Source organism: Corvus brachyrhynchos, unplaced genomic scaffold, assembly GCF_000691975.1.
Source record: "Corvus brachyrhynchos isolate BGI_N302 unplaced genomic scaffold, ASM69197v1 scaffold245, whole genome shotgun sequence".
NCBI classification, from domain to species: Eukaryota; Metazoa; Chordata; class Aves; order Passeriformes; family Corvidae; genus Corvus; species Corvus brachyrhynchos.
Genome location: NW_008238988.1, coordinates 2,365,874 through 2,390,702, shown reverse-complemented (window position 1 = coordinate 2,390,702; position 24,829 = coordinate 2,365,874). Strand labels below are relative to the sequence as shown.

The 24,829-nt window shown below is 40.3% G+C and overlaps 1 protein-coding gene across 1 annotated transcript in view; it reads left to right on the top strand.

Moving 5' to 3' along the window:
- The window catches only part of MNAT1 (MNAT1, CDK activating kinase assembly factor), an 85,266-nt gene that overhangs the window by 4,737 nt on the left and 55,700 nt on the right, over positions 1-24,829 (top strand). Inside the window, exons 4-6 of the mRNA XM_017738793.1 lie at positions 7,111-7,214; positions 11,232-11,372; positions 16,713-16,838. Coding sequence (XP_017594282.1) covers positions 7,111-7,214; positions 11,232-11,372; positions 16,713-16,838 — 371 coding nt within the window. The remainder of the gene's footprint in view (positions 1-7,110; positions 7,215-11,231; positions 11,373-16,712; positions 16,839-24,829) is intronic.

The window sequence follows — 24,829 nt, the reverse complement described above, 5'->3', positions numbered from 1 at the left end:
ACCTGGCTGGTCTTGGTAACCTTATAAAAAAGAGTGAATTGGCCAATAGTTGTTTTGGCCCTGCAAACACATAATGAAGAAGCTTGATAGAGTTTTTAGGAATTGGAGTTAGTTATCTGAGAGGGACACCTAAAATACTAAAAGAATTGGAAGTCCAACTGCATCCCGGTTCCTTCATGTAGCTACCAGGGTGATGAGAGGAAAGAAGGGGTGCAGTCAGAAGGCTCTTAATTTTCCCTGTCAATGGGTTCATTTATGATCTACCAGCTCCAGACAGATCCCAGAGGACAGGTTATATTCAACAACACCACTTTAGGCAAGAGTTCAAGCTCTGTTCTCTCTCCCTGGTGACAAAGCCCATTGGACATTTCTCTCCAAGCCCATCCCTGCTGTGCTCCTGAGAAGAATTCCCCACCTGGCAGTTGTTTGGTGTGACTTTTTCCAGTGCATGTTGTGAATGGTGTGACTGAACAACGTGTTAAAAGTGTCTTTGACTCTATGATAATCTCATATTTTACTTCTGAGAGTAGTAATTTCATTTTTGTGTGTCTCTGAATTCCCTGCTTGCTTGCTCATGTGAAAAACTGGGCTACAAGATGGAGAAGAAAGGATTTGCATGGCAGTTTTGCCTTGTGAAGCCAACATTCAGCAGGTTGGCAGTAGCTGGTGGCGGTTGTTCAAGCTGTCACATTGGGAAGGTAGGGGGACAGGGAACTGGATTTCCCCTCTCTCCCCCTGCCCCAAACTTTCAGTTTTTCTGTGAGATGGTCAAAATGCAGCTTTAACTTTTTTTCCTCTTTGCTGGAAGGTTTTGTTTCTGGAGTTGTTGTGGGGGCTTAAATAAAGTAGGTGCTTAGCAGAGACAAAATGTAAACATGCTGTATAGGTGTATTTCATGTGACCCTGGTTCTGATAGGTCTTCTAAATACTTCAGGTAGGTCAGCTCCAAAACTTGCAACGGAATGAGACAGAGCAATTGCTGACCTCACTTGAAACACATTTTCCCCCTTCGTATCAGCTGTTTAATACCTACAGACCTTTTCTGTTGAAATAGAAGAGTTGGGTGGTGCAGCAGCAGCACGTGCGTGTGGGAAGGTCAAACAAACATTAGGATAGTCACCTTTAAAGATTTCTGTTATAAAAACCACGTTTTTGAAGTGGTTTAGAGTGTAGCCAGTGAATAATGCTTTGGGCTAAAATGTGTTAAACAAGGCTTTAAATAAAAACCACATTTTAAAGCAAGTTTCCCCCAGAAGAAAAATCGGTTGGACAATTTGAGAACATTGTAAACACAGTTTGTTGTCATTAGCACAAGGAATAAAAATAAAGTGAGAGTTAAAACCTGCCTTTGGGAAAGGTGTGGACAGCATGTATCTGAGTGGGTCAGGTCTGTGCCCATATGATGAGAGGGACATGGTTAAACCTTTGAGTGTTGATACAAGTTGCACTCTTTGGGCACAATGTGAATTCTCTTGCTCTTTCTACAAAGTTTTCTATTTCCCCCAAGTATTTCTTCTTCCCCAGAGTATCTCTGTAGCCGTTTTTGTAAGCCCTGTGTGTGAAAGCTCTCCGGAGCAGGACCCGCCTCCCAGCCTGTGCCTGGCACCTTCTCCTGGTACCTGAGTGAGGCCCCCAGGCATTACCGCAACACAATTGTTAGCGGTAATTGCTGCTTTTAAAAACATTCACTGCATTCAGCTCCGAAGGAGGCTGCTGTTATTTGTGTGTTCCTGTATCTCCCTACTCCTCCAAGAATTTGTGCAATACGGGCTGCCTCGTGACTTGTCTTGCTCAGAACACTTATCTCACAAGTGATCCTTGGATAGAAAGGGTTTTGCTATCTGTGATCACTTGTGGGTTGTGCTGTTTATTGTTTTGTGGTTTGGTTTTTTTTCCCCTCTGTGTGTGTGTTCTCGAGGATGGTGTTGCTGGTCCTGACAAAGGCAATAACTGAACTGGAAATTGGGCAGCTTTATTAGAGATCCGTTTTAGTCATCTCATGTGAACAGAGATTTCACACTTCCAGCCAAAATGGTCTGTCTTAGACTGATTCGGGCTGAGTGATTTCAATCATTCATTACCATGCAATTTTTCTGGAAAAATTATTGATTCAATAAAAGACCATTGAGGATAAACAGAAACAATTATTAATACCTAACTAGACTTTTCTGGCTTAACTGTGGGTTTTCTTTTGTTTATGATAATTATTTTGTTACAATCCCAGAAATGTTGGTTGGAAGGGGCCTGTTAAATTCTCTTCCATCTTTTCTCCCCCTCATCCCTTTCCTGCCCCTTTTAAAAGTACAGGAATCAGGCATTAAAAGCACCAAGAGAAGGTGCCACAGTAGCCTGGGACATCCCAGGCAGACTGAGGATGAGGTTGTCTCCCTCTGTAGTACTCTGCCATTCCCAATCTGGGGTTTTAGAAAGATGATAATTAAGGGGTTGTTACAGTAGGATGGGAGCAATATTGTTTATAATGAACTAATGCTAATAGTTTTTAGTCTTAGTCTAAAACAGGGAGATTTGGAGGGACTGAGTCCTGTAGTGCAGTGATATTCATTCATACTGTTATGTCTCTGGACAAATTCTTGTGCCATTTAATTAAAATTTTTGTCTCATTTCCTTTTTTATAACTGGGAAAATATTTTTCCATTTGTTATAGAATTGTATAATCAGTGTTGTTTTGAAAAGCAGAGAAAGTCTCCCTGTAGAGGCTGAATTTCAGAAGTTGGAAGTTTCACCTAAATAGAATGAAATGTTTTACAAAAACACAATAGTCTTCCTGTTATACTTAACAGATGTCTCAAGGCAAGTCATTTTATAAACCAACCAATGTGAGATGGATAAGTAGATAAATAATTGTTGCATACAAAACAGCTTCTGTTTCTTTTCCCTGAAGGGCTTCAGGCCTCTTATATCGGCTTATGCTATATTTCAACATTGACAAAAATAAGTCTGTCTTCTCTTTGAAACCTTTTCAAATCAGCCATCTGCTTTGCCACTCATATTCAGATCTACACCAATATTTTTTCAGGGTAGGTGTAGCATATGAGTTGGGATTTTTAACTCTTTCTAGTTCTTCCAGTTCTAGAATTTTTTTTTTTTTTTTTAAGTTAAGAATTATATTTAAAATAAATTTCTGGCAAAACTCAAAGCAGGCCAAATAAAAAAAGTGCTGCATAGTCCTAGCTATGTAAAAGTTAGTGTGTTGAGTATTAGCAACTGTGTTCTTTGGTTTTATAGTTGTTGGGTTTTAAATACCAAGTAACTTGTGGACGGGACAAGGGACAAGAGAGGGAAATAATATCTTAATTATTTTTTGTGCCCTAGTGCCCCTTGCAAAACAGACTTGTCAGCTGTAATTGTGAGGATACAATGGCAAGAATTTGTATTCTATAAATATTGATGAAAAGACGTTTGAAGCTCATGAAAAATTTATTAGAAAATATGTTGAAAGATGTTTTGGCTGGCTGGTAACCATGCAGTGTCAAAGAGCAACTTGTTTTGCTGGTAGGTGTTTATTGTGGGAGGGGAGATGCAGTTTTCATGCACTAAAGGGCAGCTGTTGACACTGTTGCTGTAAGAGATCCAGATTACACTGTTACGCTCTCCACCGTTTTACTTTTTTTTAATACACTTTTTTGACACTGTTTCCACTCTTACAACAAAATGTAGCTCTTAAGTGTTTCCACTCTTGAAATGTGGATAACTCAGTGTTGAGGAGGAGATGCTTAGGACCAGAACAGTGTTCCTCGTCAATGACTGTGTATCAGTCTTCTTTGGGACAAATTTGCTCTGGCCTTTGAGGGTGCTGGAAGTTTTGAGTCTCTGATTGCTGGTGTCCTACAATAACCTTGAGTGACAAAGCAGAATAAGATGGACATCGCAGGGTCAGCATGGTGTGAGCAGATCTGACTGCTGAGGGGGTTGTAGCTGTGGTTTGGTTCCAGCCACAGCAGGAAAACAAGGGGGGATAAACACTTCCACCTTGCCATGAGCAGAGCAGTGGACTGTTAGGGTGACTGTGCAGGTGGCTGCTAAAAATTTCTCAAACATTGATGCAGAAATAGATTTTTTTAGATAGAAATGTTACTTCCTATGAAGTACCAAAATACACTTTTGTAAGTAGTTCTTAATAAAGGTAGGCATCTGCATGTGTTTAAAACATGCCTGCTTTTCCCCAGTATGAGTTTTAAATCTTAAGCTTCTTGTTTTGTAGGCCAAATTATGACTAGTTGAACCTATTAAAGATAACTGAGAAAGACGTTAAAAACCCAAACCCTGAAGGTTTCCAGCAGCAATAGTTGCAAAACAGAGATCACCAGCTTATTCCTGGATTTATTTTTAGAGAAATATTCACGATGTTCAGGAGCTTAAAGGTAATTTGGCATCTCCTCATGCACCTGAAGGTGGCATCTGGGCATCCTGCTAGCACAGCATGGCTCATATGCTATTTCTTTCTTGTGTCGTCATTGAAGAGTTTAGAGAGCTGCTGTGTGGATTTAAGTTGTAGGAAGTGCTGACATTCCCATGCAGCTGCTGTCGTTGCAGAGCCCTGGTCTGGTTATATGCCAGCATTTTCACATGACACTACTTCTCTCCCCTAATGCTCAAATATTAAAACTTCTTGTAAGTGGGCAACTGTAGGCTGGAAATGTGGAGGTCAGATCTCCATTAAATTACTAAACATTAGGGTAAAATAATGTGCTTTATTAAGGAGAGGTTGCTATGACCAGAAAGTCACAATATGAAATAGGAAAATGTTACTCCTTTTGGAGAGGAAAAAAGCCCCAAAACATTTGGAATAGGTAGCTTGCTTCCAAAAACCAAGGAGCTGAACTTTGAATGGCTTGTTTGGGTTATGGCAGTGCCCAGAGGTTCCATCTGGGATGAGATCAAGACCACAGGGAGAAGTGCTGGCTGTAGCTATAGTATGGAGATACAGCAGGTGATGTATAAGGGGAAGGAACCTTTATTCCCCTTGTGGTTCTTGCCAGTGGGAGACCTCCAGTACAGAGACCCAGCAATCTGCCCAGGAACAGTAGCAAAGTTCCAAAATTCAACTCAGGTGTTGATTCTGAAATTCTTAAAGCATAAACTCAGCCTCCATCTTAGATCTTCTCTCTGAACTGAGGATGCTGGGGTGGGGCTGGAAGAGTTCAGCTGATTCAGGAGCCAGGCTGAATTGAAATGTCAGTCCTCTTGATATTGCTTATTATTTAAAAAAGGGGAAAAATAAATACAGCAATTTGGGTGTTTTTAACTTAAGGTTAGCAAGTTCTTCAGCTGTGTCTTGCTGAGCCCTTTTTTGTTGCAATTTGAAGAAATTGGAAATTTTTAATAACAGTAAAATGAGGTGGTGGTTTGATACTCCTGGAAAGAGAATATTCCTATTCCCATCTGTACTCTTTAATTACTTCCCTGGTACCCTCTCTGGTACTTGCCCGACCCCTGTGTTGAGTCAGTTCAGGTTACTGGGGGATTTCTATTGGCACTGCAAAGCATCCAGGGGAGTTCTGGAGTCAGAGCAGGGGAAAGGGTGAGGCCTGTGCCTGGGGAGAGGAGCATAAGGGCAGGAATGCCTCTCTTGGCGGTGGTGAGCTGGGCTTGTAGAACTGAGCTGCATCCCACTACTCTACCATTTTGGACCTTCCCATTTCTTCTTATCTCCATTTGCTCCTGGCTTTGATCTCTTGATGTTTCCTTCTCTGCTCTCACCTGGTTTGCCAGTCTGGGCTACTCTTGGTTTGGTTTGCCTGGAACCCTCCTAAATGCTCATTTCACCTGTGTTACTTGTGGAGAGGATGAAAGAAGAGATAGGATCTTCCCCAAACTGAGATGTGTGTTATCCTGATGAGTAACAACAGACTTCATGCTGCTTCCTTCTGTTCCTCCCTAGCAGCCTTCCTGGTACAAATGACTTGGCAGTGGTGCCTGTGCCCAGGGTTAGTTTGGCCCTGGTTGCCTAAAAGCCTGGGAAGAGGGAACCGAACCAAAGCCTCCCAAGTCCCATGCTGGTGTTTTCACAAGAACTTCCTTCCCTTCCACAGGGTCTGATGTAGCACAGTCACTGCGCGGTTGTTTCTTGTGAAGGGTTTATCAATGGCAGCAAAAACTTCTCCGCTGCTCTTGTAGCCACATGACAGAGCTCTTGGAGGCTTTGAGTGCTGTGGGCTGGCACTGTTCAGTAGCTTTAAGGCCACGGGCATGAGCCCAGCATCCACTCTGGACAGGGATCGCCAAGTGACTTCCCAGTGATAACAGCGTTCAGCTGGAATTCACTTGACCCCCAAGTGAACCAGTGACCTAGAGGTGAAGGGCTCAGGCATTGCATCAAATTACTAATCATCCAAACCATCTACATCTTTCAAGCTGTTGATTATAGAAACTGTTCAATTTCTTGAGATATCGTCTGTGCCATGTGTAGATAATTGGGAATGTTGTGCTAAACTGTGGAGCTTGCTGGCCGACCCTGCTTGCTCATAATTACATGAGATATAGCCTGTTACCATTGAGAGACATCAAAAGAATGTCAGATGACCTGTTAATCTGTAAGCATCTGCAGATTCCTCATAATAAAGGTAATTGTACATTGGTGCCTTTTAAGTTATCAAGCAATGTGAATTTTTTTTGTGTACCTGAGAATTCAAACAGTCACTGTAGTCTTTGTGCATTAGATATTCCCTGTGAAATGGAATGACTTAATAATTTCTAACCTTGTCTTAATATGCATGTGTTTGGTCTAATTTAATTTTACAGGAATCACTGTGTTCTTAGCTATAACTGCTACTTGAAAAGGTCAATGTTTTATGAATAGTATGGTGATTATTCATGTGTATCATTACCAGTGTCACAAAATGGGATGCAAGATTCAAATTTTAATCTCCTACAGATGTGTAAACCTACAGAAACTCTGCTGGCTTTCGTTGAAGTGCAGTGACTTAGCAGATTGTCTCTGTCTTTATAGGGCTTGTTTAAATAAGTTCTGTTACTGCAATGTTTATATCTGGCTAGAAGGGATAGAGAGCATAAGAATAGTGTTTCTTTGTCATGGGCATGCATGCTGGCCTAATACTTTTGCTTTCTCTCTTTATAATATTTATGCAGTATTTAACTTGACCAACAATGTGGACTTGGAGAACACCAAAAAGAAAATGGAGCTGTATCAAAAGGATAACAAAGAAGTCATTCAGAAGAATAAGTTAAAACTGGTTAGTTAACTTCTCTCCCCTACAATTTTTATTCATTTGTTAAAGATTTGTGGAGTACTTTCTTAAAACAATTCAAAGCTGAAAGCACTGTGCAGATTTCTTTGTATTTAAATATTGAGGTTGATAGTTGAAATGTAGTTATGCTTTGTTTTGGGAAGGGCTTGAAGAGAGGGGCAGGCAGTAGAGCCTGTGTCTAATACATCACCATGGCATGCGTGCTGGCAGTGTCGTTGGACAATATCCAGGAGAGATGAAGTTCGTTCCTACACCAGGACAATCGTTCCTTTCTCATCTGAAGGAAAAAAGGAATCCAGACTCAGACATTATGAAGCTCCCAGGAGAGAGTTGTAAAATTGAGACAAAGCACAGGCCTGCTTTATGCAAAATTCAAAATGAAAGATGTTGAAACAAACATTAAAACTTTTGTTCAAGAGCTGATAACAGTAACATCAGGGATATTGTATATATGATCTGTGTGCAAAACACAGGGCTCTTTGAAGATTCATTCATTAAATTATGTCTCACATATCATTTTGTTCTTTAAAAATAAACTTGCATGCATCTATTCCTGTAGGAAAAGTTTAATCTGGTAAATATTTTTTTAGCATAAAAATACACGTTGTTATCAGTTCTTGAAGGAAAATGTCTGCCCAGAGTGTGACATGACCAGGTTTTGTGTTTTAATGCAGTTGCACTAAGGACTTGCTTTCAAATCAGTAGGGGTGAAATCCTCACTCCCCTGAAGTCTGTGGCAAAACTCTGAGTGATTTCTTTAGCTCTAGGATTTCACAGGAGGAGATTGGAATCTGAAAAATGTTTGTTTGAACCTCTTCCTTTTAAAGGCAAGGAAATTTCCCTAGGGGTCCATCTCTGATCTGTTATCCTGTCTCTGACACTGTGCAATATCCTCTGCTTCAGAGCTTGAAGAGACCTGCCAAAGCTTTGGCTACATGTCTTATTTTACAATGGAGTTGCAGCCTCTGGGGTCACAGTGAGAACAGCGTGCTCTGCCTGCAGCCCACCTTCCCTTCAAGGAAGTGACCCTGACAGCCTGTGCAGGGTCTGTGTGATCCTGTCAAGCAGCTCTGTAATACCCTGTACCCACTCAAGCCCCCAGGACTTCTGTTTGCTGTGCTCTGCAGTCCTGCTGTGCTGGAGGCTGGCTGCTGGAAGCTGGTCAAGCCTGCGGGAATCCACACTCACTGGAGAGCTGGAGAAATTTCTTTTTTTTTTTTCTTTTTTAACATTTGAAACATTCATAATTTCTTTTTCAACAATTGAAACATAATAATAGACTTTACACAGTGGTTATTACAAAAGCTGCATGATCTTGCCTATAAATTTACCCCTTTCCTAAAAGCTGAAAGGGTGCTTTTCCTCTCTAGCTCTTCTTAGCAAGTTTTGGAATGTCTTTACTCCATCCATGGTAGAAAGGTGTCCTACTTTCTTGCCTAAACTTCTTATGGCCAGTCGTTGTCCCTACATTCTTGACTTAAATTTTTCTGTCCTCTGTAATCGGTTGCTTCTGAGGGATACAGATATCTTCTGTCCCTCTTGTTGTTTTTGTTACCCTTTGCCTGCTCCAGTTTGAATTCATGTTTGGCAAGCAGAAGGGGCCAGAATTGAATGCAGAGATCTTAATGCCTCTCATAAAGGAACTCTGTTTTCCCATCTCTGCTGGAAATACATTCTACCTCAGACTGTTCTTCTCTTTTAGTTCAGAAAAAAAGCATGAAGATCTTGGTGTTCTTGTAATTATAAAGTGTTTTTTATATATAGATATTTATATACACTTCTTATTTATAAAACTTTGCACCCTGAGTGGACTACAACTTTTCCAGTGATTCTCCCTTAAGTATTTGCAGTTCTCCAGTCACAGGGTAACTTGTTGCCTCCTACTTTATCACTAGATGTTTGATTTCACTTGCTGCTTTGTGCAGTCTTGAAATAGTTTTGTCTGAATTCTGTGATGGGAATGTGCATGTTTTCTTGATTATCCTTTCCTGAATGTGGTGAAACATTATTTTACTTTCTTCTTACTTCTTCACTTGTAGGCTTGAGTTTACTCCAGGCTTCACTGTCATCATCTTTTCCTTCACGTATTAGGACTGTGTTTAGATTATCTTTAGTCTGGACACAACTTTTGCTGCCTGTTGAACTCATCTTTTCTGTTTTACTGTTCTGTTTGGTCTTCCTCTAAAGAATTTGATCTGACACATGATTATTCTTCCATTTTCCTGTAGTCTGCTCTGGTTTAGGTTTGTTTATCAGTTTGCTTATTTCTGACTATAAGTTTTCTGGGCTGTTTCTTCAGACTAGGTCTGTCAGCACTTCCCTACGAGTTTTCTTCTGTTTCAGTGCAAATTCCAGGCAGTCTTTAGAGATAAATGTGGAAGAGCCTTGGAATGTCTCAAAAACCCTGAGCTCTTCAGTTCTGTTGACCGAACTAACTAAATCCCTTAATTCTCAGACATAATCTCAGTTAGCAGTTTGGGGATTTTCTGGCTTATTTTTTTTCCTTTCATTAAATGCAAAGAGAGCCCAGTTCCAGGTGGTTGCTGGTTGGTGACCAGCTTTTCACCAGTTACAAAAAGGAAGCAGCTTCTGTTGGCTCGGTGACAGGTGGTGAGATCTGTGAGGTGATCCAGCTCTTGCATCCAGGGGGTAGCTGAGCCTCACTGGAACCCACTGGCTTGATCTGTCTGGTAGAAGGATATTTTTTACATATTCTGGCTTATATCAGGTAGCTGGGCTTTGTGATACAGTTTTATGATTAGAACAAACTTTACTGTGCTCTTGGTCTCAATGATCACAGAATAAACTGAGTTGGAAGGGACCCACAAGGATTATTGAGTCCAGCTCCTGGCCCTGCACTGCACCATTCCCAAGAGTCACACCCTGTGCCTGAGAGCAGTTTTTGTCCAAAAACTCCTTGAGCCCTGTCAGGCTTGGTGCTGTGATCACTGCCCTGGGGAGCCTGTTCCAGTGCCAACCACCCTCTGGATGAAGAAACCTTTTCCTGATATCCAGCCTAAACCTCCCCTGACACAATGTCAGGCCCTTGGGTCCTGTCACTGGGTACCACAGAGAAGAGGTCAGTGTCTTCCCCTATGATGTTTTGCTGAAACTGCTTTCATCAATAAATCATCCATTTAAGTTTATAAAATTTTAATTATCTTGCCATTTTTACTGCATCTCCCTTTGCTCTAGTATTTTTGATGGAGAAGATTTGGAAGATGTTTCCTGTATGTTTCTCCTTATACCTTCTTGCAACCCAACTGACATTCTTTTGATCCCTCTTCTTTATTAAATTGTTTAATCCTCTTAGTTTCCCCTGTCTCTGAGCCCTCTTCTGTTTTTTTATTCTTTCACTGTGATTTTCAGATACAGATTACTTAATAGTTTACAGGTTAAAAAAAGACTTGCCAAGAGATAGATCTGTAACAAAAACTTGTCATTTTGTACTAATAATCTTTCTTTTTCATCTCATGTCACATGACTGCAGCCCAGGTTATAGGAAAAATTCCTTATTTTCTGAAAATGTGACATTTTCACAATTCATGCTTAGATTTATAGGCTTCTCTATTAATAGTCACATTTTTGTAATTTCTCCTTTTTCTTCTACACCACTGATAAGCACAGGGTGTGCTTTGCAAAGAAGATGCAGCTGATGAATGGAACAATCAGTAATAGCATTGTGGGATTATATTTTTGTTAACCCTACTTACATCATTGAGTTTTAGGATGTGTGGGAGCCCAGAGAGGCTTCCTTTAGAGTGAAAGTGTAGGGGAAACCCATTCTCTAACATTTAAGGAGTCAGATCCAGACTGCAGCAAGTTCAAAATCTTAACTTTACACTGGACAATAAGGAGGTAGAATAATCATCCATAATCACCTTAAAATTCTGCTTGAAGAGGTAGAATTTGGCTGCTTTTCTTGCATGGCCTGCCCTGGGTCCCTTGGTGGGCAGTGGAGCTGGGGGGTGGCTGTGAGCTGATTTCTGATTTCCCTTTCAGACGCGGGAGCAGGAAGAGCTGGAGGAGGCTCTGGAGGTGGAGCGGCAGGAAAGCGAACAAAGGCGACTGTTCATGCAGAAGGAAGAACAGCTACAACAGATGATAAAAAGGAAGAATAAACAGGCACTCCTGGATGATCTGGTGAGTAACAAAACCAGAGGCTTTGAATGCTCAGTAGCATTGACATTCATCTCTATCACTGCTAACGGTGTGGAGTTAACACATCTGTCCCTGTTTCACATGTTTTCTGTTTCCATTCTCTCACCTGTTATTTATTGCAGTGCTGCAAACCACTCTGGTTTTGGTGAGCTAAGGAGTGGGTGAAGAGTGCTTCTGGGATTTGTAGACTTAATCTACCACTGGTGGCTTGTTATGCAGTTCTGAGTTGTGGCTGATAGTCTGGTGTGTAAGCAAAATGTTCATCAGGAGCTGCTTCTTGACTCAGCCACCTCTGCAGTGGAGATGGTGGAGAGCAGGGGACAGTAACCTCATGAGTTATCCAAGCATTGGTCAGCCCTTTCTCAGTCAGAGCACCTAAATGATTGGTGGTCCCTTTGTATTCAAAAACTACTACAATGAAAAGTTTTCTTGCCTTGAGTGTGTCATGTTCTCTTACTGCAACTTCTCTGGTACAAGTTGCTCCTTTTGAAGTGAGTGAAATTTGTATAGACAAATGGAGGAAAACTCAGAATACTCCTGGAAGTTGTGGTAATCTTGGTTAATTTACTGATTCTGCATCTGAAATACAGTAATGTGTGGGCATAGAGAAACTCAGTGTCTCACTTAAACAAGATTCACATCTAAATTTTTTCAATATGAGTGTGAGTACAGACATGCATACACACACATTCACAGGTTTAACACCCATGAGCACAGTCTGTGTACACACAGTCTGTGTGTAACCTTGAAGGAAATCAGAGAAAAGAAGTATGTATGCATATGCACACGTGTTCAGCAGTGTCAGTGAGGTTAAAGCTGCTTGGCATATCTAAATCATATTTTCTCTCTTAGATCAATGCATCTCACACTAATACAGTGTTAATTCCTGCTTGTAGTCTCAGCTCTTATTCAAGATACAGATGCTTTTCTACTTTTCCTGAAAAAGTAGAGTTCCTCTTGGAGCCAGTGCAGAAGGCACTGACATGGATAGAGGATCTAAGTGTAATTTAGGAGATTCAAGACCTCCTGAAGAGATCCCTTTCTCCAAGCCAGGATTCCTGGCAACCTGTCATTGGTTTTCCTTTTGTAGACAAAAGCAAAGATGAGCAGAAAGATTCTTTAAAAAACACCCCCAAGCCTGTATCTTTACATCCAGCAATCTATTTTCACTTTAAAGGTAAATATGTTTACAGTCCACACAATTAGGAACAATGGATCAATTAATAAAAACTCCACTATGAATATGAATTTAATTTCTCAGAGTATGGATTTTTAGTTTCTGACTTTTTAAAACCCTGTTCTAAAACATACTCTTAACTGACTAGAGACCAGTGATGATGTGTGTTTGGTTGTTTTATTATTTTTTTTTTTAACACAGCAATTGGTTTTATTGGAAACCTTCACCAGATGGCTTGCAGAAAGTATAGTTATAAATAACCCTTAAACATGACTAAAATAGGTAGTTTCAACTGTGATTGCATATGTATTGCTATTAAAACATATCTTAATATTCTAAAAACAACATAAAGGTGATTTTTAAAGGCTGAGGGAGGAAACTGGACAGTTTCAAGTTGTGTCTCTGTTTCTGAAGGGGCAGTGTCAACTTAAATTTGAGCCAAAACTTGCTTTGTAATATTTCTAAGATTTATAAAACCAGCACTGAAGTGTTTGTGTAATGACTTACAAAGTCTCTGGAAAACCAGCGGTTGTTAAACAAATAAACATTTCCTATGGTCTCTGAAATCCCTCTAATGCTGTGCTGCAAATCTGAAAATGAAACTGATCATAACTAAAACTTAAATGAGAAATGCAGCAAAAGCCAAGCATAAGCAGCAGCAGTGTAAAGAATTAACTTAAAAAACCCAATCTTATATCTATGGTTGCTGGTTCTGTGCTAAACCAAAAAGGATTAATTTCTGGCTACAGAGATATCACTGGTTTCACCGCTGACTCTGCAGAGTGAGAGCAGAGGAAGGTGGGAAGCTTACCTTGGTTTTGAATCTTCTTTGGACCTGATGTGGTCAACCTACACCCCAGACCTACTGGATCATGGTAATTATGGTATTTTTTTTTTTTTTTTTTTTTTCAAGTTTGCCCCTGCCACTGGGTAGCAAGAAATAATCTAAGACACAGTTTTTGTGTTGTACAAGTAGAGATGTCAGGTATTTTCCTTATCAAGAAATTAATTTTATCTTTGGTGCTGAAATTTTAAGAAGCTACAAATCTCATAGAGTCATAGAAATGCTTGTGTTGGAAGGATCCTTGAAGACCATCCAGTTCCAACCCCCTGCCATGGGGACGGAAAACTTCCACTAGAGCAGATTGCTCAGAGCCCCATCCAGCCTGGCCTTGAACACTCACTGTGTTGGGGCACCCACAGCTTCTCTGGGCAACCTGTGCCCGGACCTCACCACCCTCAGTAAAGAATTTCTTTCAATGTGTAAGCTAAACCTGCCCTCTTGCCCTTGTCCTGTCACTCCAGGCTGTTGTAAATAGTCTCTCCCCATCTTTTGTCAGCTCCCTTCAGATACTGGAAGGCCACAATGATGTTACCCCAAACCCTTTGCTTTTCCAGGCTGAACAATCCTAATGCTCTCAGCCTTTCCTCATGGGAGAGGTGCCCCTTCCCTCGCCATCGTGGTGCTCTGAGTCGTTACATGTGTTACTTGTGGTGGTTTCATATGGGGTAAAGGTCTCAGTTGTGTACAAAAGTGTTTGAGAATACTGTGCCATCTTCAAAGAGCTGAAAATTTAGATAGTCCAGAGGCACAGAAATGTTTGGTATTTAAAATGTTGTGCAGTGGGCCCTGGTTTCTGGCCAGCCTGGGGAGTGCAGGGGCTTGTGCAGAAAGGACTGGGCCTGGGGCCAAGGCTCCATGAACCCCTCCTTGGCTGGGAACAGGGAGGGGAAGGCCAGTGTGAAGTGCTGGGGAGGTGAGCAAGGCATCGGGGCAGACCCAGGCTCTGCTGGCCACTGGAAAAACAGTCTGGTCCTTTTTGCCTCCCAGTACTAAATTAGGCAATTTCTATGTTACCTTCATTGTAGGTCACCTGTTTTACAATAAAACCTCTCACTTTATTATTACACAATACCCTGTTGTAATTTAGACTTGCAGACTCAAATGCACTTTATGTATCACTGGAAGAGTTATATGAGTGGGGTTTTTTGGGTTGTTGTTTGTTTGCGTTTTTTTTTTAAACCTTCGGTAGTCTTGGATAATCCAGGCTGAGTAAAATATTAAAGCACTTTCTTTATGTGCTGTACAAACTCTCCTGTGTGTATACATCTAAGATGATCTCTTAGATACCTTGTGTGTTATGGGACTTGCACTCTCCTCTTCAACAGCCCATACTTCCCAGGCATGAGCACAATGGGATTGCAGCATATGGCAGAGGAGCAGGTTTTGCCTGGGCTGTGGCATAGCTTGGAGTCAGGCAAATGTGTTAAAGATGTCATATCCACACTTTTATCCACATATCCAGAACCTCAAGGGTTTTGAGACAAATCTTTCAGAAATTGTTGCGTATAACCAGCTTTGTTCATAGTGTAGACAGTTTGTTTTCCCATACAGAAAATTGCTGGTATGGCTAAACACAGGGTTGGAACTTCCACGTGTGTTAATAGTTAACAGAAGGGCCCTGTGCATATTCAAAAGGAGAAACAATCAGGATGTGGTGCCTTGCTGGCACAGTGTGGGTTTCCCACAGTTGTGTAATCTGGTTACTGGTCATTGTGTGAACTCTGGAGAAGTTGGTTAAAAGTTGGCTTCCTTGAGTCACTCCATTAGAAATGCAGTGAAAGTTTAAGGAATATGAAGGATGAAATGAACAAGAGAACGCTTTCCACTCTTCCCTTCTCCCCCAACATATTAAACCTGGTGATTGAAAGAATTCAACATCCTTAACCTCTGCTGACAGCTGGCAGCACATGCTGTTGCATGGTGGTTAGAGATGTACAACACTTGAGAGAAGCAGGCTCTAAACTAGTGCATTTGTGGTCCAAAATTTCTCCCAGTTGTACAGAAATTAGATGTCTCCACAATTTAGGTTTTCAGCATCTTCCCTCCCCTCCTCCTAGTTAATCACAGAAATGCAAGTAGGAGCCTGTGCCTTAGTTGTTCTATTTGTGATTCTGGACCAGGTCTTGTCATGTTAGATTTTTCTGCTTTTAACTTGCATTCTAGTGGTAAGACAAAGGCAGTGTAATAAAATACAGAGAGGAAAAAAGACTGGAGAGTGATGTGAAAAGTCAGTGTACAACGTGACTGTTCTTCATGATCACTTCAGAAGATTTCTCCAGGTACCATGAAAACAGCAAGGCATCTCGTGGCATTAGAAACATCCAACTTCCTACCTTGAACTGAATAATTAAAAAATCACAGTCCTGTTCATAAAATCTGTTTGGTTTTGTGAGTAACAAATATGGTTCATAGTTCAGTATTTGCTTGGTTCTTTGAAATAGAAGTAAATGTGATGTGTGAGGGCCTTAGGAATAAAATACCGTGCTAGAGCAGTTCAGGAAGAATCTGTCTGAACTTCTTCCCTGCTCTCAACTTCATGGTAATTCTAGCCAGGAATTCTCAAGCATTTCTGTGTGCATGTAGATAGTCGCATTAGTCTCTTAGAAAATTACTTGGCCAATAATTTCGTGACTCTCTCAAGAATGCACTTACATATATGTATGTTAATAATCATTTTGTCCTGAGAGTTTAAGTAATTAATTTGCTTAACTATTCATTTTACTACTTTATACATATATTTTTAAAAATTGGCTGGCTTCCCTAAAAATAAGTTGCTGAAGGAGAAAATAAATATGCTGTTGGTTGCACTTACAATAGTGCCATTGTGCAGAGCAGAGCAAGGATCATTTCCAAACGGCCTCAGGTGAAATCTAATGGGAAACAATTTCAAACTGGTCTGAGTTCATTGGTAGAAAGAATGTGTCTTAGATAAACATCTGATCCAAGTTATACTACTCAGTATTATTCCTTCTCTGATTAAGTTCTAATTTTTTTTTTTTATTTTAATAAATACAGTTGCATTGGCCAGTTGGAATAAGGAGCCTGTTATATTGTCTTTAATGTGAATTCTATAAAAATGGTTGTTTGCAGGTTACTCTGATTTATGGGGTTGCTGCAGCTTTTTCTTATTACTGAAAATGATCATTTTCTGTAAACTCTTTCTGAGGGAGAGGATACTTGGCATTCTGCTGTTCTCCTAGCAATGGCCTTGTAGTCACAGCTTGCAGTTTTGAAGAATATGCAGTGTTAATTAATATTTGTTTTGGTTTAGGACTCAAGTTTGTTCCTCATATGTTTACAGGAGAGCTCTGATCTTCCTGCCTCTCTGCTCTTAGCTCAGCATAAGGACAGATCTACTCAGCTAGAAATGCAGCTGGAAAAACCCAAACCTGTCAAACCAGTCACGTTTTCCACTGGCATCAAAATGGTAAGATTTGCTTGCTTGTTTTTTTTTAATGCCTTTCAGAAGATCAAGGATTTCCTCATATGAAATTAAGAGGTCATTTAAACCTGAGTTGCATGTTACATGAAATACTGTTCTCTTCTAATTAAAGAAGTAATTAGGAATTAATCGAAGAATTTTATCATTCTGCTAGCTGGAATATTGTGATGACCCACCCAGAAGGGTCATCACAAATATATGCGATGTTTTCATTATGTAGTTGTCAAAAAACAAGTTATACCTCTCTCCCTGTGAAGTTGTGGTGTCCTTGAATTATTTTTTTAATTTGTGTACTAATTCTGGAAGTTGAAATTTTGGAAGGTCAAGAATCGTCTGCACTTCCTTCAGATTTACTTTGCACACTGGAGTAATCTGTGAGTACTGGACTGACAATCTAGAAAACGATGCCAAGGTTAAGGGCTCTGTTTTCATTGTTATTTATTTGTATTTATTCATTGTATTTCATTGTTGTTTGGCTCTAGGAAGCAACAAGTATTTTTGCAGATACGTCACTGTTAGGGTGGCAGCTGAAGATCTCTCAGCATTCCTGTTCTGTGTCGTGACATGGGACAAGTACACATCAGCCTGTGTACATAACTGTAAAGCTGGGGGTGGGAGCACAAGTGACTGGTCTTGTTTGCACCTTACTGGTTTTCTGGTTTGTATTGTTTTAAATCTCTGTACTTTTTTTAGACTTTATATTTTACAATTGATAGTGGTAAACTGAATGTCTTGAAAATAACCAACACCCTCTATTCTCCTCAACAAACCAAGAAGTCAGCAAAGCAAAAGCCTGTGCATCAGACTAGTTTCGTATCAGTAATTGATTTATTTTTGCCATGAATGTTTGTGCTGTGTTCATTATCTGTCAAAGTGTTCACAGTAAAGAAGCCTTTGCAGCTTATTTTTCCAAAAGCAGTGTCAGTTTTTGCAAAGGTGTGGATTGTTTTCCTGTGGTGTAAATTGATCTTCTTCCTATTTCTTTTAAAATATAAGCGTCTAGAGCAGATTGATATGCTTTGTGAGGGATTTTCTGTCTGTGTAGAAAAGCCAGTGGACAGAAAATGCCTGTAAAAAATACTCTGAATGCCTGTACTTTTTCTTGCTGTTAAAATGTATTGTCAGAATTTCTTACAGCTGTGGCCTTTCTGTGGGAAAAGGAAGAAGATAAGCTTATGTTATGTGATGAGGACAGTGGAAGTATTTTCTAATTCGCTTGAAAATGAATATTAAATGCAGTATGTGGTAGTGGACATTTGAGATCTGCAGCCCTAAGTAAACTTTATCCAGGAATGGAGAAAGACTTGGATGAAGAGATATCCAGCAGCATGACATTTAAATCTTAATGTTTGGAATAATAGAGGATATGCCAGATAACTAATTGCTAATTCATCAGTGTTCATGTGAAAATCTATTTTCAGTGAAAATGTGAATAGATAAATAATTTAATTTGTTCAATCCCAGGAGACAAAAAATCCCTCACCCTGACTGATCCTAGTCCTAAATTGAAAAGGAACAATTTAACTGTTCTTATTTCTGTTAATGTTTTTTAAAAATAAAGTTAAGGATAGGAGCATTTGAAGTTAGTGTCTACTGTTTATAGAAAATGGATTGCATCAAGAATTTTACACCAATAAAATTACAGATTTTGTTTGGAAAGATGACTGTTTCCTTATTTTCTTTACAGGGGGCTTGATTTCGTTATTACATGACATTATTCTAAAAAATATATGGAAATTATATCACACAATAATAACAATATTGATACTCTGCACAAGAAATGAATGAACTGTCTAACTTGTAATTTTTGAAGAAGTTGGTCCCACAGCCTGGGAATGTTTCTGTGGGTGTTCTGCTAGGAGGCAGCTCAATGCTTAGAAGCAGATGTTGAATTTCTGTGGATGACGTGCAAATTGGCAGTTTACAGGGCCGCTGTGACAAGCTGGCCTCATTTGAATGAAATGTGTTTTAATATGGCTAAATGCAAAATCAGAAATAGAAGAGTAAAGAACAGGCTCTGGGAAGAGGATTTGGAAGTTTAGCTAAGCAGGTAAAACAGTTTGACTCTCAGCCACAGCGTCTGTGGGAGCCTTGGGTGTGTATATAGTCCAGCAATAAATAGGAAAGGACTTCTCCTGAATGCAATATTGGGAAGAGTTGTATACTGGAGAGTTCTGCTGGCTGCATTTTGAGTGCAAAAATCAGGAAGAATGCAAAGAGGAGCCAGCAAAGTCCATTCAAAGGCAGAATTGCTTTGTGTGCTGCATTCTGCCTCTGGTTTAGGAGAAGGTCAAGGTATGACTCAATTTATTAAATACCTCCTTAGCACAGAACATGCCAAATCTGAGCAGTGCAGCATTAAATGTATCAAGATCCAGTAACCTTAGTTAAACAAATACCATCTAAATAGGAACTGAAGGAATGAATAAGACCTAAAGTTCACATAATGTTCTGCTATTTAATTGGCCTCACTGTTAAAATTGGCTCTGGAAAGCAACGAAATCTCAAATTCTTGATGTTTTCAGATTAGGACTGGGGTGCATCTTGAGAAGTTACTGTAGTCAAATGCAAATTGCTGGGCTTGGAGCAGAGTTGGTTTTGTGGAAAGCAGTTCTGCTCATTGCACATGATGTATGAAGGCATGTTCTAGTGACAGTGTGAGGTGAATTCCCACCTGGCACTCACCTTAGGACATGCTTGTTTTCCAGGCTGAGTGTTTTTCTAAGAACCTGAGATGCTCAGTCCACTCGTTTTGCGTAGGTGTACACATGAAGTGGGTGGAGCTTTTGTTGTGCTGTTTGTGGCTGCTTTGGCTTTGTTCCTCTCTGAACCATGGGGTTCACATCAGTCCTATTGGTGGGGGCAACTCTAAGGGAGTACTGAGAATTTCTCAAGAAATACAATTCTAATTAATGCTCTGGCACAACAGTTATGTAAATTCAGTATATTTCTCTGAAAATCTGGTTTGTGCTCACTGTCAGAGGCTTAGCAGTGCACATTTAATGAATCACTGTGTATGTCCTTCCCCTGTGCTTTTATTTTTTCCTAGTAGGTTGGCCACTGACCTATTCTGATGGGTGTTTTCCTCTAATTTTGTTTCAGAAGAAGGGAAGCCAGATAGAGCTATCTGAGGTGCTGGCTGATCCGGAGCTGGTGTTTACACAAAGGCAGTTGTGGCAATCCACTGGGTTTTTTTTCTGCTTGAACATGAGTGTTTTTCCTGGGAAGGCTGTGGTCAGAGATGTTCTTCTGCCTGACTGCTAATCAGACACGTTTCTCGGTGTCTGAGTTAGGAGCATGTCCATTCTAGTCTCCTGGGCAATGCTCAAGGAAGTGGGCTCATTTAAGGTGTCGTATTAGTGCTGTGAGTTCCTGTGCTTGCAGGGGCAGGAGGGAATGTCTTTCACTTGTAAGCTAAGCAAGAGCATCCCCTATAGCATGAGACAGACAATTAGTTCATGGGGACAGCGTCTCCTTCACTTTTCCTTTTGTGAAATTCCTTTTTTTCCCTCCTTTCAAGTGGAAGTAGTTTTTTCTGTGTAGCCTGCTCTTTACCTTTACCTTTTTCAGTAAGTTCTACCTCTGTTCACACAGCTTATGTTCCAAATCAGTCTGATTTACCTCTGTGAGTGGGGGGAGACAGTGCTGCAGGGTTTTCTCCTAATCATGCTCATCATATTAAGAAACATACTTTCAGCACAGCTGAATATTTCAAACAGTCTTATTAAATCTAATCTCAAATCAGTGTAAAACTACAAAAGAAACTGTAGCAATCCTAACTGTTGCAGTAGTGCTAAAATGCTATTTGTCAGTTGTGGTACTTCACACCTTAGTAGCTGTCTAAAGGAGCAAAGTTTGTCAGAAGTTAATGATGTCAGAAATGGAAATGTTTCCAGCATTTCTAGGGCTTGAAATTTCAGGGGGTGCAAAACAAATCTAAGGTCTGGCAAGAGAACCATTCTTCTGTTTCTTGGTGAATGTAATGACCATTTCTGATTGTGAGGTAGCTTTAATGTGAAACTCATTTTAAGGTGCAAAAGAGATGCTCATATGTATTGCAGACAAATGGCCGTTGGCAAATGCAACAGGAATTAATTATGTTACATGAACTTAGTTTCCTTCTTATGTCTCTGATATTTATGGAACTGTAGAAGGCTTTTCTAGGTCTGTGCTTTACCTCAGCATTGTGGTTAGAAATGCATAGAAGTGTGAATGTATTTAATTCTTCTGTAATTCATTGAAGTGGGAACAAGGAACCTTTGAGTCTGTGGCCCGGCTATTTCTATGTTTGTAGAAAATCTGGGTGCCTTAGACTGGCTCAGCTCATGCCATCTCCAGCGCATTTCAGGCTGTGTGCTTGTCCCTTTTCTGTTCCTTCCAGTTCTATAATGTTTCTTTTCTCCCTTCCCCCAGCCTCCCAGGACACTTAGCCTCTAGTGATGGTATTCTTGGAGTAATCTCATGTAGTTAAAAACTCCATTACTGCTAATTGGATTGCCCAAAAATGTGGGAAAACAGCATAGGTGTCCCCTGGCCTGCTCCTGCTTGGAAGTTTACCATCTTGCGTTTTATACCCAAATACCTCAGAATTAATGTAATGCATCATTGACCTTCCAATTCTTATCATCATTTTTGTTTTATTACTTAATAGCAGTGGGAATATTTATTAATAGAACTATTAGTGCAGAGTGCTGTACATGCTTTGTCATTACCAAGATGGTCCCTACCCCAATGAATTTGCAGTTTAAATAGATGTGTCAGAGAGGGAGGGGAACCAGATGCCCAGAGGGGATGTTCTCACCCAGGATTAGACAGCAGAGCAGTGGAGGAGGGAGGAATAGGATCCAGCCCTACTAAATTCCTAACCTGTGGCTCTTCCGCTGAGCTGGGCTCCATCTCCTGTCAACAGCACCCCTGAATGGCAGTGAATTAAGAGTGAAATATCTGCTCCAGCTACTGTTTCCCTGTCCAAATCACAGCAGCGCTGTTAAATATAACTTTGTGGCTCTGAATATTGCCCAGATTTATTCCAGTTCTTGCAGTTTCAGGTTATTAGTAGCTTGATGTTGGGGAGAGCAGTGTGCAGCCTGGAGCAGCCAGAGCTTGCAGGAGGGAGCAGTTGTAGAACCAGTATTTCAGAGGAATGGATTTGTGTCAGACACAGGATGTCTAGGACACCTCAGGAATGTGTGTTACCACTAAGCTGCACATAACAAGTGTTAGGGAAGAGATTTTTGTGCAGTGTTATGCTTGCAGTATTATTCTGATGGGAAATAACGTTCTTATTTTACGTTATGTGGAGCTATTTCTTTTAAAACATTGACCTCATCAACTCAGGGCAAATTAACTGTTCTTTATTATTGCCTTTTCCTGCAATATTGCTTCCTGTGCAAACAACTGCTCAGCGGCTGCTCCTGTTTTTCAGTCTGTTTCTTTTATAGCTCATGGAGCAATTATCCAAAATCCTGTTCAAACTCCAAAAAGTCTGTCAAAATACCTTTTTAATCAATTGTGCTCCTTCAAAGTTGCTTAGACATATGCCAGGTACTCTGAGGTAAGTGAGGTGCATGTCACACTGTGGTTTAGGCTACAACTATTCTGCAGCTCCTGAGGGGGGCTTACTTTGCCAATTCTTACTGCTCTGGTTTGGTTGGTTGGTTTGTTGGTTTTGGTGCAGTGTGTTTTAGTGTGTGTGGGGGTTGTGGTGGGGTTTTTTTGAGTGCTTTTAGTTTTTGCCTGAAGTTAAAAAATAAATCAATCAAGGCTTCCTTCACTGTTAGCTCAGCTGGTCTGTCTTCAGACTGAAATTCTTCAGATGGAATTGATTTCTTTGAGATGAATGCCAGTTTAAGTTTAATTGGTATTTTGTTTTTAATCTTCGTTTGGCTCATACCACGCACATTTCTCTTTTACAGCTGAATGGAATATTTCCCTCTTTACAGCTCTTGGTAGTTTAGAATCACAGCAAAATCACGACACTTGTTTTCAAGAGTAACTAGTGTGTTTAGGCATATAGATCCTTTTGGAACAGACATATTTGTTTAGAGAACATGCATGTAAAGGTAAAATTTCCAGTGGCACTGAGTGTTCTCTGTGCCTGTGTGTTGTAGCTGTGTCCCAGCTCAGACGCCCTGGGCTTGGTGTCAGTGCCATGAAGCAGAGTCCCTTTCCAGAGGAAACCCAAATGCCCCAGTCAGGGGAGTCACAGCACTTTCCACCTGGTCTCTGGATGAAGGTGCTCAGGGATGCAGCGTTCCTGCCAAGCAGCTTCGCTGGAGTGGAGATTCACAGGGGGTGCACATAGCCCTGGGACAAGTGGGATTCTGCAGTTGCTAAGCACCATTTCCTGATTGCTAGTCAGAGTGTATATTGCATATTGCTTTAGCATTGAATTTTTGTCATCAGTAACAGTGTCATGTTTTTAACAATGAGCATTGATTTGCTAAGAAGGATACTATTTCTGAAAAGAAGAAAGGAAAAAGAAATTGTTGCTGCTTTATCTCCACCATCTCTGACAATAAGTGGATACAGAATTCAAATACATAAACTGTGGCGCACCAAATACGCTGGATGATATAACTCAGGTTAGGACTAACATGCTGGATTTAAAAAGTGATCCACAGTCCTGTGATCCACCTACTGCTCCCTTAAATCTCATGGGTTTATAAATACAATATGACTGCAACTTCCGAGTAGCATGATGGAGAATGATTAGCAGTAGTAAATACATTTGTCATACTAAATCTCTAGCCCTCTGTTTAAATAAAGATGTTTTGTTAAGAGTCAAGCACATACATGCCGAACTGTGCTTTGAGTTTCTGAACTCTGGTTTTGAAGTGTATGCCAGATAAACGTTATTTAAGTGATCTATCATCAGAATGCTTCCTGTGCACTCCAGCTCATGGGCTGAAGTCTAAAACATTAATTGGGTTCTGGCCTTGCTAAGTTATTACTGTTATATCAAAGTGCATAAACATTCAGCATATGATGTTGACTTAATGAATTTTATTCCTTATGTTGGTAAGAAATGTTTCTGGAGGAAAAAAGGCAAAGTAAATGACAGTGTTTATTTCCCCTCCCTTCATTTACACAGCAATGGCCTTGAAAAAGGAGACTGGATTTTGAAAATGCAGTGCTATGTCTCCCCATAGCCCTCTGCAGGATTTTAGTTTGGAATGCCTTAGGAAATATGCTGTAGTTGAAATTAAGCTGTTTGGTGGACAGACATAATCAGAACTGCTTGACTTGATTCTGTTTTATGGTTGGGCTCTCTGATACTGCTCTGTTAAAATATATTTGTTCATTTGCTGTAAGACTCCTTTCCATGGCTAAAGCGGCACATGTTTATGTACACATATTAGTATAAATGCAAATTAGGCTCATAAGTTTGCACAGCTGTAATGACTGGACTTCAGTAAATGAAATAGTGCCAACAGTGTTAATTGTACAGGAGTGAATGGCATGACCAATGTGCTTGTTAGTTAAAGTGTCTGTGGCCAGCAGTGGAGCAGATCTATGCTTTAGCTGTCACTTTTTGGAATGAAGCTGTTCTTAGGGTTAGGAGGTTTTCTAATTCTCTCTCTTTTTTTGGTTTTTTTATTTTTTTTTTTTGTTGGTGGCTTTTTTTTTTTTTTTCTTATTTCTCTTTTTTTTTTGGTTTTTTTTTTTTTTTTTTGTTGGGGGTTTTTTTTTTTTTTTTTTTTTTTGGGTTGTTTGTTTGTTGTGGTTTTTTTGTTTGGGTTGGTTTGGTTTTTGTTTTGTTTGTGATTTTTAATGTCCTATTGGATTTTTGGAGTTGCCCAGGAGCTAATTTGCTTGCCTGACTCTTCACCATCAGTTTTCAGAGGATGTCTCTGTGCATGCAGCATGTTCTGGTCCCGTGAAAAGGCTCATAGGGAGAAGGCTGCTGGAAGAGTTCAGCCAGGTTGTCATTTGTTTCCTTGCCTGTGTGGGAGCAGGCACTGGGGCAGAACAGC